This window comes from Pseudophryne corroboree, chromosome 8, assembly GCF_028390025.1.
Source record: "Pseudophryne corroboree isolate aPseCor3 chromosome 8, aPseCor3.hap2, whole genome shotgun sequence".
Taxonomy (NCBI): Eukaryota; Metazoa; Chordata; class Amphibia; order Anura; family Myobatrachidae; genus Pseudophryne; species Pseudophryne corroboree.
This window is the reverse complement of record NC_086451.1, coordinates 10,222,705-10,240,003: the sequence shown is the minus strand read 5'-3', so window position 1 is coordinate 10,240,003 and position 17,299 is coordinate 10,222,705. Positions and strand designations below refer to the sequence as shown.

Here is a 17,299-nt window from a genome sequence, read left to right as displayed (position 1 = left end):
AGCCTTTATATCTTTTTTTTTTTTTTTCTTTTCTCTCTTCTTTTCCTAAGGTTACGAAGGGCAATACTGTGAAATCAACACGGACGAGTGTGCCAGCAGCCCCTGTCTACACAACGGCAAATGCATCGATAAAATCAACGAGTTTCACTGCGAGTGCCCCACAGGTGAGAGAACCGATCGATAGGACTGTGCCGAGAGCAAGGTTACAGCTAATCTCCTCCTGAAGGCAACGCTCATCTGACTGCAAGAGGAAAATACATTCCTCTCTCCTGAGAGCGGCACGTCTGTAGCCCTCTGCCTGGCAAGCCCTGACTTACCCGTGTAGCCCTCTGCCTGGTAAGCCCTGACTTACCCGTGTAGCCCTCTGGCTTACAAGCCCTGACTAACCCGTGTAGCCCTCTGCCTGGCAAGCCCTGACTTACCCGTGTAGCCCTCTGCCTGGCGAGCCCTGACTTACCCGTGTAGCCCTCTGCCTGGCGAGCCCTGACTTACCCGTGTAGCCCTCTGCCTGGCGAGCCCTGACTTACCCGTGTAGCCTTCTGCCTGGCGAGTCCTGACTTACCCGTGTAGCCCTCTGCCTGGCGAGCCCTGACTTACCCGTGTAGTGAGAGCGCCAGGGACGACCACGGGATGCTTGTAGCAATGTGACGTCTGCTATTTGCTGCCCGCACTAATATATAGTCACATCTGGGGCGACGCTGTGTTACCCTGCGTACATGCACTGACGCCAGTGATAGATACTGTTCCTCGTTATGTCCCTTAATTATGGAGAGCGGAGGGTATTGCTATACTGATATTCTGCCTCCATAGAACACATTGTCCTGACTTTAAAAGGGCACATAGGGCGAGGTAGGAAAGGTATGTTCCCAAACTTCCAGTGTCTCTCATCGTTCTCTTCCCCCGGGCTTCACTGGTTGTCTGTGATCTGGGGTATAGCGTATAACAATTTTCATCTTTCTCCTCTGCAGGCTTCAATGGGCACCTGTGCCAATATGACATCGATGAGTGCGCCAGTACGCCCTGCAGGAATGGCGCCAAGTGCGTGGACGGGCCAAACACCTACACTTGCCAGTGTACAGAAGGTAAGACGCCGTATAATGTAGAACGTCTGAGCGCCAAGTCTCCGGCCGGCTTCTGTGTAGGATACTGGAATTTTGTATTTTTTTGTTTGCAGAGTGAATGTCTTTATATATTTTGTTTTCTGACACTTTGGTGTCTAAATTAGACCCGTACGTGTGTGCCAGTTAGGGTGCCCACAGTGTGCCGCTTTCAGGGTACTAGGGTTGCATGCAGCTTTGGCGGGTGTTGGACATGTATGTAGAGGGGTGTATGTACTGTGATGGCGCGGCACCGTTACGGTGCGAGGAGGCAGCGTTCTTATTACGAAACCTAGAACGGCAGCAGAGCACCTATAGGTCCATCCAGCCTGCCTTTGTCTATCCGTTGTTCGGTTTTGTATATATTGTAAGTCTGCGCGTAAGCCATATGTCTGTCCCAGGCATCCCTGAATGAAAGCAGACGGCTTCACATGCAAAGCGCGGGGCCCAGAAGTTGTCAGACGGGTGGATTTATTTTATCCCTTTGTCCCTTTTTATCCTTCCCCAAGCCACAAGTTGCTGTTTTTTTTTTCCGTGCAGACACAAAAAAAATGGCACGAGAAAAGTTTGAGGCCGCTTTAGCCGACTGCGAGTTGCATAGAACCTGCCGTGAGGAACGGCCTTGATGGAGCGACAACATGAACCCCAAGCGGGGGGCGGGGAGAGAGGGAGGGGGGGGACAATGCCCCTATTGTTATGCCAGGGGGAGCTCACAGCTGAATAACTTCTAATCGGGCTCCTGTGAAAGGCAGCGAGCGATGAAAAGCCGCTATATCCTCCGAGCGCGGTCAGTGTTTTACTTTGTCCTCTGAATAGTTCTGTCTCGGAGAGAGCAGGCCGGCAGAAAACCACCTAAAGCTTTAACCCTTTATTCCCCTTACAGGGTGCTAGGTAGGTGTAAACATTCGTATATTATTGCGGTAGGAGTAGCTGTTCCTTTATGTTTCCGTTTCTGCAGACGCAATTTAAATGTATTTATTGTTTTTAAAAAATAGTTTGGGACTGAAATAGTTTGCGCGTTGTATTGTTACATGACCCGAATAAGACACAGACACTACGCTGAGAAGTAAATGTTTCGGCGGCGTGACTTCTGTGTCTGCGTAAATAAGTGGACGCCACGTTTTGGTTTAGTAGTGAATTATTGATGGTTTGCAGAATGTGATTTTTAGCTGTTCTATCATCTGTATAACTATAGAACACACTTATATTAAACTGCTTGTAAATGGGATATAAGTGATCGGTACGTGGCGTTAAGTGTTCTGGCTGCGCACAGACCTCTTCTATTAATACCACAAACTGGAACTCGTAAGTTCTGGTCTTCGGAATAAGAAAGTCCGTTCTCTGCATCAAAGGGTTTAACGACCGTTTAACGTCCAGTCTTCCATCTTCCAGGTTTTACAGGACCGCATTGTGAGGTGGACATAGACGACTGCCAGCCCGACCCCTGCCACCATGGTACCTGCGTTGACGGCATCGCCACGTTTACCTGCGAGTGCAGAGCCGGCTACACCGGGAGGCGGTGCGACACCAACATTAACGAGTGCCAGAGCACGCCGTGTCAGAACAGCGGCAAATGCGTGGACATGGATAACAGCTACGTGTGCCAGTGTCTGAAAGGGACGACAGGTAGGGGCGCCATCTTGGGGTACAGCGATGGGGGAGGAACAGGCGTGATGGGGAATAAAGTCTCTTGTATTTAAATAAAAAAAAAATATTAATTATTTTGCCTTTTTAATAATTTCAATGACTGTTCACTTTGACCAAAAAATATTTATATATATTTTTTTTTTATAAGGGATAAATTGCGAGACCAATTTAGATGACTGCGCTAGTAACCCGTGCGACTCGGGGAAGTGTATCGATAAGATTGACGGCTACGAGTGCACCTGCGAGCCGGGCTACACAGGTGAGAAGCCAGACTGGGCAAAGGGCTTGGTGAAAGGGATCTTTTCTTTGAGTAAACTCATTTAAAATCCCAGCCGCAGATCAGTTTCCTAGGTGGGGTATAATTGAGCCGGCCACTGTCGGCTGCGGAGCGGGGAGTGGGCTTCGCGCCGCTCTGCTATTCATGCGGGCTGAGGTTTGTAATTAGGGATTCCTTTCAGGGTCGGGTTCCTAAGCTTGTCTGACTGGTATGTTTGATTAGGGGAGGTTAATGGAATCCTTTGATTAGGAGTAAAGCCCCTCTATAAGGCCTACCGCTCACCTGTGCAAAAGTCTAATGGAGCCCCCCCACCCCACGTCCTGCGCTCAATAGACTCTTTATGTCTTAAAATAGCTAGTGTGCATATCCCATTAAAGGCCTCGGTTACAGGAGAAACGGGAGACGGTAACTGGAGACGCGGAACCAGTCAGACAAATCCTTTGCCACATAATGTTGCGTTTGATTTAACTGCTCTATGCTCTTAAATGTAAGAAAGAAAAACGTTGCCGCACCCGCCACCTTATGCGATCTGACGTTTGGCCGCCGCTTGTGGTTGTGTTGTTTTTCAGGAAAGATGTGCAGCATCAACATTGACGAGTGTTCCAGCAATCCGTGCCGCAACGGCGGAACGTGCGAAGATCTCGTCAACGGCTTCAAGTGCACGTGCCCCGAAGGTTATCAAGGGCAAATGTGCCTGTCCGAAGTGGACGAGTGCAGGAGCAACCCTTGCATCCACGGGTTGTGCCGCGATGGCATCAACGGGTAAATAGGCAAAAGATAAATGGCACGGAAGAAGGGCGAGGTGGTGGTGGGAGGGGGGGTTAAACTTTATAGATGACCTCAGTGGTGACCTTACTGTTCACGCGCGTTTTGCAGGTACAAGTGCGACTGCGACTCTGGCTGGAGCGGCACCAACTGCGACATCAATAACAACGAATGCGACTCCAACCCGTGCATGAACGGTGGGACCTGTAAGGACATGACCAGCGGGTACATCTGCGCCTGTAGGGAGGGCTTTAGCGGTAAGACCCCTGCCCGCTCTGCTGGCTTTATAGACCAAGGAGAAGTATACTTACTGTATTTATGAGGCTGGATTTACTTACGGCATTTTGTGGTGTGTTTTACAGGACTAAACTGCCAGACTAACATCAATGAGTGCGCGTCCAACCCTTGTCTGAACCAGGGGACGTGCATTGATGGCGTGGCCGGTTACAAGTGTAATTGCATGCTACCTTATACCGGTAAGCGCCTCCGGAAAATAGCATTAGTCTTTTTACAAAAACAGGCAGCGTTCTCCACTCAATGCTTTATGTACTGTATACAGCGGCGTATCTATAATCGGGCCTGGGGGAGAGAGGGCCACACCGGCCCCAATATAGTTACGCTGCAATGCACTATAGTTTTTGGCGCTGCATGTGGCGGGCTTTCTGGGGGCTCAGTAGTCTCGTGTATGAGCAGTCCGAACCCTGAGAATAATGGGGAAAATGTAACCCTACAAACCATTAATTTCCCATAAAAAATCCCCAATAGGGACGCTGTGTTCACGCAGGAAGGCTGTACGGTGCTACAGTCAGAAGGCGGCTTATACTTTCCGTTTATTTCCCCGATATCTAAAACACAAGGCGGCTTTCCCACTTTCAGATGACAGTCCATTTAGCTGTACCCTCTGGCAACTTTATAGTTTCCCTCTTCACATCTTAGCCATTTACTTATATCATCAGTCAATGACCTATATTTCTACGTCTGGATCACGACAAAAAGCTGTTTTGAGTAGACATTATTCAGTGTGAGCAGTCTGTATGCCAGCTCTGCCTGATGATAGTGCGGCTGGAGATTCTGCACGCTAGGTAAACCAAGAGCGTTATTTTATTAACGTTGGATCTTGTGCTTTAACTGCATGTAAATGTGATGTCTGTAACCAGCCCTGTGTACTTGGTAATAGTTTCAGGGGGCACAAATAAGCCAATAAAATGGTTGATTGTGGAAAACCTCTTACATGAGCTTACAGACAATAAGTGTGTTCTGCATGGAGAGAAAAGCTTCCCCCGTTTTACAAGCTCATTTGGTTCTGACAAACTGTGGAAACATTTACCTATATAGAGCCTTATTTTCTCGCCTGCTTCCATTGTTCTGCTCGCAATAAAGGGGAGAAAATATTATGGTTGTGTTTTCTCCAACAATAACAGCCACGCATTTCGCATTCGGTCTTTAAGAAAACAAGCTAAGATCCGCAGTGGAAACTTCCTAGATAGTTTCAGGAGCGCTGGGGGAGGTGGACGGGACCTCTGCACGCACATTTTATCCTGCACCTCTGACAGCTGAAGAGGCCAGCAGCGATCGGCACGATCCAGCTCTGTTGGGCGGATAAATGCTTATTTTGACAGATTTGTAGTAGCTGGGAACCGCTGTCCGAGTCCAGTCCTAAATCCCAGCTTCCTGCTTCCTCTTCCATTAAAATGGCAGAGCGTGCACAATTGCAGGAAGCCCTGCTGAATTTCCTGCCTGGCCCCGTTCGCCCGTAGCAACAGGTCAGGATAATGGAGGCATTTGGAAAAGGCTGCTAGAGCTACAGCAATCCTCCAACCCCACCCCTGAAAAAACCCTGATGTCTTTTATACTGTATATAGGTAAAAACTTTTAGTAGCTTTTAAAAAATAACAGCGCATTTGTATTTGTGGTCTCTTAACACCCCCCCCCCCCCCCCTTCATAATCCATCTTAAAAATAAAATGGCCGAGGGTACATGGCATTGGCTGGTGGGTGATACTCCGCAGTCCCTGTGGAGTTCTCTGTGTACATTTATCATTTGTGTCAAGGAACAGAGGTGTTAATGGCGAGATTTTGGTCTGCTTTGCATTTAGGGGCCACCTGTGAGGATGTCCTAGCGCCCTGTGGGAACAGCCCGTGTAAAAATGGAGGCAGATGCCAAGAGTCCGATGACTACGAAAGCTTTTCCTGCATGTGCCCGGTGGGCTGGCAAGGTATGTCATGAAACGCACGGAAGAAATATCAGGTGGATTCTATTTATGTAGCACAAGGTCCTCAGTGACTGACCGACTTCCGGGTTTGTTCTTTGCAAAACGCTGTTCCGTGTAATGTGATCATTATGCAGCGGTAGGCTTATAGATACCCTTGTCATGGTGTTGCGAACCTGCGCGCTTCCAGCTGAATTCTAGACCCTTCTCAACCGGTGAAGCGGAAGAGGGTCCGGTGTTAACTGCGAAAACTTACCTCATGTTCTCCTCTTTTCACCAAGGGCAAACATGCGAGATCGATATCAACGAATGCGTCAAAAGCCCGTGCCGAAACGGTGCGGTGTGCCAGAACCTCAACGGGAGCTACCGGTGCAATTGTAAGCCTGGTTACACCGGCAGGAACTGCGAGACGGATATCAACGACTGCCAGCCAAGTGAGTGCCGCACACAAGTCCTAAGACCAACGTCTTTCAGTTTCATGACTTCTTTTGTGACCTGTTATGTTAGCCAACAAGCGGGTACAGAATGAGGTCACCCCTTTATCTGGGCCTTTGATGTGTTAGCTGCAACCGAGGTATATTCAGCGCTTACTGTATTCTTCTAGATCCGTGTCACAACGGAGGATCCTGCTCAGACGGCATTAACGCTTTCTTCTGCAACTGTTTACCCGGCTTCCGTGGGCCAAAATGTGAAGAGGATATTAACGAGTGTGCCAGCAATCCGTGCAAGAATGACGCCAACTGCACAGATTGTGTAAACAGCTACACCTGCACCTGCCCGTCCGGATTTAGTGGCATTCACTGTGAGATCAATACTCCCGACTGCACAGAAAGGTACGACCGCCTAGGGCCCAGAGACCGCTGGTGTGTGCCAGCGCAGTGTTTTCTGTGTACCAGATGAACGATGGCTGCGGCAAGAGTCGTTTATTATATACACCTGCATATTATACTTTTAATATTGTTTTGTCCTTTTCCAGCTCTTGCTTCAATGGCGGCACCTGCGTGGATGGCATCAACACGTTCACCTGTCTGTGCCTGCCGGGCTTCACTGGCAGCTACTGCCAACATGACATCAATGAGTGTGACTCCAAACCCTGCCTGAACGGTGGGACGTGCCAGGACAGCTATGGAACCTACAAGTGCACCTGTCCACAGGGCTACACCGGCCTTAACTGCCAGGTAAGCATGGACGCAGGGCACTGATGGCTCCGTTGCTAGAGGAGGTCTGATTGGGCTTTAAATCTCTGGAACTGTATTTAATGATATTGTGTTCTACAGAACTTGGTGCGTTGGTGCGACTCCTCTCCCTGTAAAAATGGAGGAAAATGCTGGCAGACGAACAACCTGTATCGCTGTGAGTGCAACAGTGGCTGGACCGGCCTGTACTGCGATGTGCCGAACGTTTCCTGCGAGGTGGCAGCCATACAACAAGGTGAGTGTGGTGCACTCAGGAAAGTCCGCCGTCTTCTATAAAACTGCAAAGGAAGCGGCCAGCTGTACCGTAACTCTCAACCTCTGTTCCATCAAACCGTTTGTTACCAGCTGTCGACGTGCACAGTCTGTGCCGAAACTCTGGCTCGTGCCGGGACACCGGGAACACGCACTACTGCCATTGTCAGCCGGGTTACACCGGCAGCTACTGCGAAGAACAAGTAGACGAGTGCTCCCCCAATCCTTGCCAGAACGGGGCCACCTGTACGGACTACCTGGGAGGCTACTCCTGTGAGGTAAGGGGGTGAAACGCGTTGGTTGAAACGTAAACGGTAAAAGGGGACCAATTAGGAGCACCAATTGATAACGTCTGTCTTCTGCAGTGCGTTGCCGGCTATCACGGAGTCAACTGCTCGGAAAAAATTAACGAGTGTCACTCTCACCCCTGCCAAAATGGAGGAAATTGTATCGACATGCTCAACACTTATAAATGTTCCTGTCCCAGAGGGACCCAGGGTAAGTTCTGGTACAGTAGAAGACTTCTGTGAAATACGTGTTTGCTTCAGTTGTTTCTTGCTGGTACTATATATTTTTTTTAACGACACCGGAAATCTTCCGGTATGATACCACCTTGACCCAATCCCTTTAATAGGATAGCATTTTCAAAATGAAAATTAAACAAGCCGGTTTTCACGCTGAAAAATTGCATTGGAAAAACTGCTTGTCTGACACCACCCTAAACAAGATTGTTCCGCTTGTGGCCTTCTTTGGTTTGAAAATGTGATTGATTGCTCAGGTGTGATTAAAATGTTTTTGTGTTCTACCCAGGTGTTCACTGCGAAATTAATATAGATGACTGCAATCCGCTGTACGAGGGCCCCAACCAGAAGCCTAAATGTTTTAATGGGGGCAAATGTGTAGACCGCGTGGGAGGCTACCACTGCATCTGCTTGCCGGGCTTTGTGGGAGAGCGCTGCGAGGGCGATGTGAACGAGTGCCTCTCAAACCCTTGCGACGCCCGCGGAACCCAGAACTGCATCCAGCTGGTCAACGATTACCGGTGCGAATGCCGGCAGGGGTTCACAGGTGAGAACGAATCCTGGGCTTGGGTTCTCTTAGTGCTTTTAAGTGGGCCCCTGGAGACCTAACCGCATTTGACTTCTCCCCAGGGAGGCGCTGTGAGGCACTGCTTGATGGATGTAAAGGAATGCCTTGCAGAAATGGCGGATCTTGTGCCATTGCCACCAACACGGAGCGCGGCTTCATCTGCAAGTGTCCCCCGGTAAGCGGAAACGATGCTGAAATATTACTGTTCATTAGTTGATAATTAACCTCTTATTTCTTCATATTGATCACATTGTAGTAACCTTGGTGGAAGAATCTCTATGGCTGGTGCGATTCGATATGTTTTAACGTTGAGTCATAGTTCCAGCTAATTTTACAAATTGTTCGTTGTTACAGGGATTCGACGGTGCCACTTGTGAATACGACACTCGGACGTGCGGAAACCTTCGCTGTCGGAACGGCGGTACCTGTATACCTTCGCTAAAGACCAGTAAATGCGTGTGCGTGGATGGATACACCGGTCCTGTCTGCCAATTTCCGCCCAGCAGCCCGTGCAATTCAAACCCATGTTATAACGGTGGGACGTGCAAGTACCTTCCTGAGGAGCCTTACTACCAGTGCGTCTGTCCACGGAACTTCAACGGGCTCTTCTGCCACATGCTGGACTTTAGTTTTCAAGGTGGACCAGGGCAAAGCATCGACCCACCCACAGTCAAGGAGGACTGCGGGATTGATTTGTGCGCTTCACAGGCTGGGAACCAGATCTGCAACGCCAAGTGCAACAGTCACGCCTGCGGCTGGGACGGAGGGGACTGCTCGCTCAACTTCAATGACCCCTGGAAGAACTGCCCCCCAGCGCTGCAGTGCTGGAAGTACTTTAACGATACCAAGTGTGACTCCCAGTGTAACATCGCGGGATGTCTCTATGATGGCTTTGATTGCCAGAAAGGGGAAGTTCAATGCAAGTAAGTTTTACCAGAAGAACAACCGAATACTGCGCCAAAAATCAGAATCCGTAGAACTAACCTATTTCATAATATAAGACCACTGTATTGTGCTGGTATCATTTGGGCTAAAAGTATAAACTGTAAAGAATTAAGTGGTAGACTAGGCTTCGTACTAGTTGTTGTGTCTTGCTATTGCTATTGACCTACCTAACCTGTCCCACCCTCTCTCCATCTCTCCCTAGTCCTCTCTATGACCAGTACTGCAGGGACCACTTCCAGGACGGCCACTGTGACCAGGGCTGCAACAACGCAGAGTGCGAGTGGGATGGCCTGGACTGCGCTAACAACATGCCGGAGAAACTGGCCGAGGGCACCTTAGTGTTGGTGGTCCTGATGCCTCCAGAGAGGCTGAAGAACAACTCCTTCAATTTCCTCAGAGAGTTGAGCCGTATCCTCCATACCAATGTGGTGTTCAAGAAAAACGAGAATGGCGAATACATGATCTTCCCATACTACGGCAACAAGGAGGAGCTGAAGAAACATCACATTAAAAGGTCAACGCAGGAGTGGTCCGAGGCCCCCGGAGCCATCTTCAGCAGAGTGAAGGATTCGCTGATCCCTGCACGGTACCGGAGGGAGTTGGACCAGCTGCAGATTAAAGGGTAGGTGGAACGTTTCCTTCACTCATCTTGCCGTAGAACGGTCTGCAAGTCATTTTGTGGTGTTCATATCCAAGGAGCTGGACGAATGACCCCAATTCCAGCCATATCTCAAGGACCTAACTGTTGGCTATTACTCAGCTATTTGCAGCTTCCTCGGTCTTTCCAATCCAGCGTTTCCATTGCATCATTTTATACATGATAAAAATGTTTTCATTTATATATGATCAACTTTGCCATAAATTTCCCTTGTACATGAAGCTTTTTCATTTGCATCACACAGATCCATTGTCTACTTGGAAATAGATAATCGTCAGTGCTTCCAGGCTTCATCGCAGTGTTTCAACAGCGCCACTGACGTAGCGGCTTTCCTCGGGGCTCTGGCCTCTCAAGGGATTCTGGACATCCCGTACAAGATTGAAGCTGTAAAAAGTAAGCGGAGAATTAGCAGTTATCAGATGATTAAAGGATATGGGTTAGCCGTAACACTAAGCAGCACGTGTAGCACCGCAAACATCCCACTGCTACCCAATATCGGCCTGAGTAGCGAAGAATCCTTTTACTTTAGAAAACACAAAAACAATGGCACAACTTTTTTACAATTACAACTATATGCAAAGTATGTGCAGGCCTGCATCGGTGGCACCCGTAGCCGTGGGCCTGGCATCCGCGTCACATACACGTACTTCCAGAAAGTTACCAGTCTGTCAACATGACTGAACAACATAACAGTAAAGTCAGTGCCAGCGGCTGTGTACGCCTGAACGGAGATACAATTGAATTGCTCTGTCAGGCGCCATCTAGTGGAGAATAGGAGAATGTTTTGTGGGTAAAATGTATCATGCGCTATTGGGCGCAAATAAAAACTTTAAACATGCGTATGTAGACGCCTACTTTTAAAAGCCGTTACGCTGCACGCGGTGCGGCAGTTCTCCCTCTGCATCCACCCCTTGCACGTAATCCGAGCTGACCCCATAATTTGATTACAAAGTCTCTCTGTAGTACTTCCATGTTATTTCCTCGTCTACATTTCCCGTTCCCTGTCCCCCTGCACCTCCGTCAGGCCCGTATCCTTGTTCTCACCAGAGAAAAAAAATTAAAGAACCTATAAAGAAACCTATATCAAATGCTTTACCAACCCAGTGAATGAAGTCTTTGTAATGTTTTTTTTTCTCCCCTCCTTTATACTGGATTTATACTGTGATCATTAATTCTTTAAGAAGGGAAAGAGAGCGAGAAACTGATCAATAGCATAAATGGTATCTCCAAAATCCCAAGTAAATCCACCGTCTTAACAGCTCAATGAGAGCGTAGTGATGTGAGGTTGATTAATCCGTTTCCTTAAAGGAGAAAAGCAAAACCGGTCTCCTGACACCGCCGTTCTGGCCAGGAGAGAATTTTAAGGGTAATTTGCAATTCTGATGAGAAACGGAAAATAACCTTATTTTTAGAATGTGTCTTTCCCCCCTCTCTCTCCTAAAGATTACTCGCAGCCGCCTCTTTTTATTAACAAATTTCACATCATTTTCGTGGTATTGCTGGTTCGAAATGCAGCTTTAATGTCTGTCTTGCTGAGCTTTTCCTGCTTGTCCTCAGGTGAAACGGTCTCTCCGCCGACCAAATCTCCGCTCTATCCTGGTTTGGGCGTGGGGGCGTTCGCTCTCCTGGTAATCTTCATCGCGGTGGGGGTGATCGTGAATAAGAAGAGGCGCCGGGAGCACGGTCATCTGTGGTTTCCCGAGGGTTACATCGCCAAAGAGTCCAACAAAAAGAAACGCCGGGAGCCCCTTGGGGAAGATTCCGTGGGTTTAAAGTAAGTACTCTCATCTAAAGGATCATTATTGGCTGAATCCCAAGATCTGCGTGTGTGTGTGTGTGTGTGTGTTTTTCTTTAAATTGAGGAAGGGGATACATTTTATCATTGACCTGTTAACCCACGCAATTTAACTTTTTAAATTTTTTTATTTATTTTTTTGCTCAGCCTCCCGTGTGTAACCCATAATAACAGTTTGTGATGGCAAAATATTTTGCCTTTTGGATGCTCATTATCTTTTTGTTACTTTTTTTTTTAAAGGCCGTTGAAAAATGGCGCAGATGGTTCTTTGATAGACGATAATCAGAATGAGTGGGGAGATGAGGAAGCTCTGGACAACAAGAGATTCAGGGTGAGTTGTTCTGTAATGACCTGGATATTAAGGTGTAATGTTTATCCGTCACCCATACATGTTCTGTCCTAGTCCAGCATTGTAGTCTTGCTTCTATGGTACATGAGCTGAGCCCCCAGGCTGCCCTTCCTTTGGTGCTGAATATTCTCATTTGCTCCTAGTTTGAAGATCAAGTGATGCTCCCTGATATTGGAGATCAGACTGACCATAGACAATGGACCCAACAACATCTGGATGCCGCCGACCTCCGAGCTCCGTCTATGGCGCCAACACCCCCGCAGGGCGAGATAGACGCTGACTGCATGGACGTTAACGTGCGCGGGCCGGGTACGGATTTATTTCTATCATTTTCAACACCTGTATGTTAGATGCAACTTTTGCAAAAGCTAAGGGTGCATTAGTCCCCCCGTCCATAGTTACAGAATTCGCCTGGTCCGGGATAATCTATGGCCGACAGGACTTAAACCTTCTGTGTTTCTGAAGCATCCTTTTAGTTGCAACCGTTTGCTGAAAGTAGTGATCTCCGGAGGTTTGTACTGTGTACTAGTTCTGACTTTCAGGCAACACCTGTGTCTTTATTGCAGACGGCTTCACCCCACTTATGATCGCGGCTTGTAGCGGTGGAGGATTGGAGACAGGAAACAGCGAGGAAGAAGAGGATGCCTCTGCCAACATGATCTCGGACTTCATCGGTCAAGGCGCCAATCTCCACAACCAAACGGACCGAACCGGAGAGACAGCGCTTCACTTGGCTGCGCGGTACGCTCGTGCGGACGCTGCCAAACGGCTGCTTGAGTCCAGCGCAGATGCCAATGTCCAGGATAACATGGGCCGGACTCCCCTCCACGCCGCTGTAGCGGCTGACGCTCAAGGTGTCTTCCAGGTATGTTCGCTGCAGTCGTACTAACCAAGCGCCACTTTCTGTTTCTGAAAACAAATTATTCACATATATATATGCGATATATTGCCAGCCACTTTGTAATGTAAGTCTCCAGGTTGTGATGCAAATGGAATACATTGTTACCTTGGCTGCATCCTTATGGTGGGTACACGCTGGGTGATATATCGGTCGTTCTCTTGAACGGCCGATATATCGCGTGTCCGTCGGCCAGTGTGTACGGGGGATATGTCTGTGAACTCCGTCGTTCAGACATGTCGCATCAGCCCGACAGCACAGCCAACTGTCAATATATGAACCGATATATTGGCGCGCCCAGTTCATGACGTCAGTCCCCGACGGATAGGGCAGTGTGTATGCTCAACACACTGCCGATCCGTCCATAGATATATCTGCCGATCAGTTGATCGGCAGATATATCTATCAGTGTGTACCCACCTTTAGACGCGTTCAACTGATTAATAAATCCCCAAATCTCAAGACCCCCCCCCCCCCCCCCTTCCCATACGGGGAATGCTATTACGTTTCATTGGGCTCTTGTTACATTTTCCTGTCTCCCGGATCAGATTCTTATCCGGAACAGAGCGACAGACCTGGATGCCCGCATGTACGATGGCACAACCCCACTGATCCTTGCAGCCCGCTTGGCCGTAGAGGGCATGGTGGAAGAACTCATCAGCTCCCACGCCGACGTGAACGCGGTGGATGAACTAGGTAACTATATACAGCCGTTGGTACTTTCCTCATGTGCTGCGCCGCTGCATTCTTCTTCTTCTAAAGATGGTTCCTTTGCCTTAGGAAAATCCGCCTTGCACTGGGCAGCTGCTGTAAATAACGTGGACGCTGCCTCAGTCCTCTTGAAAAATGGTGCTAACAAGGACATGCAAAATAACAAGGTAAGAACGTGTAGAATGCAAGGTCCCTCTGTCCCATCTATGATAAATGAGCCCCAATCTCACTCCGTTGTGCATCACTTTGTGTGACCAGTTTAACGATGTGGAATTCCACAATCCCATCTTTTAACTTGTTTGATCTGTCCCTGTTTGCAGGAAGAGACACCGCTGTTTCTGGCAGCAAGGGAAGGGAGCTACGAGACGGCAAAAGTGCTTCTGGATCACTACGCCAACCGGGACATCACGGACCACATGGACAGGCTCCCCCGCGACATCGCCCAAGAACGCATGCATCACGATATTGTCCGGCTACTGGATGATTACAACCTTGTGAGGAGTCCACAGCTGCACAATGGCCAATTAGGAGGTCCAACCTTATCGCCTCCCATCTGCTCCCCCAATGGATACATTGGGAGCATGAAGCCAGCAGTACAAGGGAAGAAGGCTCGAAAACCAAGCGCCAAGGCTCCTGGTTGCAAAGATTCAAAGGACCTTAAAGCCAGGAGGAAAAAGTCCCAAGATGGCAAAAATGGAATTCTAGATTCCAACAGCTCTGGGGTGCTATCTCCTGTTGACTCATTGGAGTCACCCCATGGGTACTTGTCGGATGTTTCATCTCCTCCCTTGATGACCTCTCCATTTCAGCAGTCTCCATCGATGCCGCTCAACCACCTCACCAACCTGCAGGATGCGCACATAAGCATGAATCACCTCAATATGACGGCTAAGCAGGAAATGGTTGGCGGATCTAACCGAATGGCTTTTGAGTCCATGGCGCCCCGTCTTGCACACCTTTCTGTCTCTAGCCCCAGTGCTGTACTGAACGGCAGCTCCATGCAGTTCACCGTGGGTGGAGCGACCGCGATGAATGGCCAATGTGACTGGTTGACAAGACTGCAGAACAGGATGGTCCCTAACCAGTACAACCCTTTGAGAAATAACATCCAGCAAGGCGGGCATCCACAAAGCCAGGCCCTCCAGCACGGCCTGATGACGTCGCTGCATACCGGTCTGCCAGCATCTGCTCTGTCGCAGATGATGACCTATCAGGCTATGCCTAACGCACGGATGGCCAACCAACCCCACCGTCTGCAAGCCCAGCAGATACAACAGATGCAGCAACAAAACCTCCAGCTGCAGCAACAAAGTATCCAACAGCAACAGCAGCACAATGCCACCTCTGCTTCCAGCGGCCATATTGGTGCTACCTTCTGTGGCGCTGATCTCACTCAATCAGACATGCAGCAGATGACGAGCAATGGTCTTCATGCCATTATGCCCCAGGACACCCAGATCTTAACAAGTTCTCTGCCAACCACTCTCACCCAGTCTATGACTACTACCCAGTTCCTAACACCGCCATCCCAGCATAGTTATTCTTCCCCCATGGACAATACTCCCAGCCACCAGTTGCAGGTGCCGGACCATCCTTTCCTAACGCCATCTCCCGAATCACCTGACCAGTGGTCAAGCTCCTCCCCTCATTCCAACATATCTGATTGGTCAGAAGGTATATCCAGTCCACCTACAAATATACAGTCTCAGCATAACCACATTCCTGAAGCTTTCAAATAAATGATACAAACTAGCGTTCTAAAGGGTGGCCATTTGCTGGGGCAAATGTTAGACACTGGGATGGACTGAAGGACATGTTTGTTATTTTAAAAAATTTTGATACAATTTTATATGCGAGAGAATTGAACAATTTGACATTTTTAATATTTATTTACTTGCCTATGATCCAAACCCTGAAACACTGCCCTTTTTATTTTTATTTTTTTTATTTATACGTTGTTGTTAGTATCATTGCTCTTTATTTTTTAAACAAAGTTTTATTCGAAGCTTATGATATTCTTGCCTTTTTAAATGATTGAAGCGTATAGATTTTGTTTATTGTGCAAAATGTAATAACAAATTCTTAAAATTAAAATGGGTATTTATTCTGTATTTTTTTTTTTTTCCCCTTTCACCCGGAACTATTGCAAAGAACAAACAAATGCAATATTCCCAGCAAATTAAAAATACATAAAAATCAATAACATTGTACATGTTTTGTAAAGTGTAAAAACATTAAAAAAAAATATTTTATAAGCATGTTTTTTTTCTGGGCTAACATGCCATTTATTCTGACAGATTTTCCAGTATTATAGGGAGTTGTACATTAAGCTAGAATGTGTTTATTTTTTATTTTTCTTTTCTACGTGAAAACACTCATTGCTTCTAAAACCATTTTCTAGATTATAATGATTTGGAAATTTGCTGCCAACAAAAAAAAATAAAAAATATATATAATACAAATCACATTGGAAAGTAAACTTTGAATCAAGAACAGATTTTCAGTTTGCTGCTCACAGACATTTCATTTTTATTTTTTATTTTATTTTTTATTGTAAAGAGAAACTTGTGACAGGACTGAAATATACTGTGATTTTAGCCCAACGTCAACTTTTTTTCAATATTTTTTTCTTTTCTTATTTGCATAAAATGGGCCTCTTAAATGTTTTGACCTCTTTCCTTGGGGGTCTTGGGTCCATTTATGTTGGAATTGGTGACTCTGAAAGACAACCACACACAAGGAAGTGATCTTTTGGTACAAGCCTGTGGCATAATGTTTTCTAAGCTTTGTACATATATATATATATATATATATATTGTAGGTTTTGTTTAAAAAATCTACGTGAATATCCTGATTTGTATCACGTATCGGGTTACATACTTTTCTGGGCTGGCGGTTCACAGATGCGCAACCTCCATCTTTCTGAAGACCTTTCGCCAACGCACATTCTGTTGGATTTACATTGTGGGAAAGACCTTCCCTGCGCTGACTGGTTCAGAATAAAATGTATAACTGTATTATAACTTTAGCAAAAGAGTTGATCGCTTTAGTCCTTTAATTTCCCACCTCTAATGTGTTATATTGATAAGGATGAGCAGGAAGAGGATGATATATCGATGTATAGAAGACCCCAAAAGACCATAGTCTAGTGACATATATTGTATCTACCTGCAAAGTTGTAGATTGCAAAACCATTGTTTGTTTTTTTTAACTGCTTTTGTAAACTGATGTCTTTTGTTATAATAAAACAATTGCAAACCAAATGTAGAGTTTGAGCCCAAACCTTTTTGTTACAAGAGATGGAACACAGCTAATTTCAAATAGAAGTTGTCCAGTTACTGTAATTCGTGATTCTCCTTTCCAGTGCCGCCTTTTTGGTTTAAGGGGGCTGGAGGGGGAGAGGGAGGAAGG

General features: G+C 47.2%; 1 protein-coding gene across 1 annotated transcript in view; it reads left to right on the top strand.

The window, feature by feature from the left end:
* NOTCH1 (notch receptor 1) overlaps positions 1 to 17,151 on the top strand; it is a 44,315-nt gene extending 27,164 nt beyond the window's left edge. Inside the window, exons 9-34 of the mRNA XM_063935890.1 lie at positions 51 to 164; positions 969 to 1,082; positions 2,490 to 2,723; positions 2,893 to 3,003; positions 3,591 to 3,783; positions 3,898 to 4,043; positions 4,149 to 4,262; positions 5,882 to 6,001; positions 6,277 to 6,429; positions 6,600 to 6,828; positions 6,972 to 7,173; positions 7,273 to 7,426; positions 7,537 to 7,721; positions 7,809 to 7,941; positions 8,254 to 8,511; positions 8,595 to 8,707; positions 8,887 to 9,455; positions 9,680 to 10,099; positions 10,380 to 10,528; positions 11,693 to 11,909; positions 12,171 to 12,261; positions 12,423 to 12,588; positions 12,846 to 13,144; positions 13,726 to 13,873; positions 13,958 to 14,055; positions 14,209 to 17,151. Coding sequence (XP_063791960.1) covers positions 51 to 164; positions 969 to 1,082; positions 2,490 to 2,723; positions 2,893 to 3,003; positions 3,591 to 3,783; positions 3,898 to 4,043; positions 4,149 to 4,262; positions 5,882 to 6,001; positions 6,277 to 6,429; positions 6,600 to 6,828; positions 6,972 to 7,173; positions 7,273 to 7,426; positions 7,537 to 7,721; positions 7,809 to 7,941; positions 8,254 to 8,511; positions 8,595 to 8,707; positions 8,887 to 9,455; positions 9,680 to 10,099; positions 10,380 to 10,528; positions 11,693 to 11,909; positions 12,171 to 12,261; positions 12,423 to 12,588; positions 12,846 to 13,144; positions 13,726 to 13,873; positions 13,958 to 14,055; positions 14,209 to 15,627 — 6,149 coding nt within the window. The 3' untranslated portion in view covers positions 15,628 to 17,151. The remainder of the gene's footprint in view (positions 1 to 50; positions 165 to 968; positions 1,083 to 2,489; positions 2,724 to 2,892; positions 3,004 to 3,590; positions 3,784 to 3,897; positions 4,044 to 4,148; positions 4,263 to 5,881; positions 6,002 to 6,276; positions 6,430 to 6,599; positions 6,829 to 6,971; positions 7,174 to 7,272; positions 7,427 to 7,536; positions 7,722 to 7,808; positions 7,942 to 8,253; positions 8,512 to 8,594; positions 8,708 to 8,886; positions 9,456 to 9,679; positions 10,100 to 10,379; positions 10,529 to 11,692; positions 11,910 to 12,170; positions 12,262 to 12,422; positions 12,589 to 12,845; positions 13,145 to 13,725; positions 13,874 to 13,957; positions 14,056 to 14,208) is intronic.
* Positions 17,152 to 17,299: the final 148 nt, after the last annotated feature.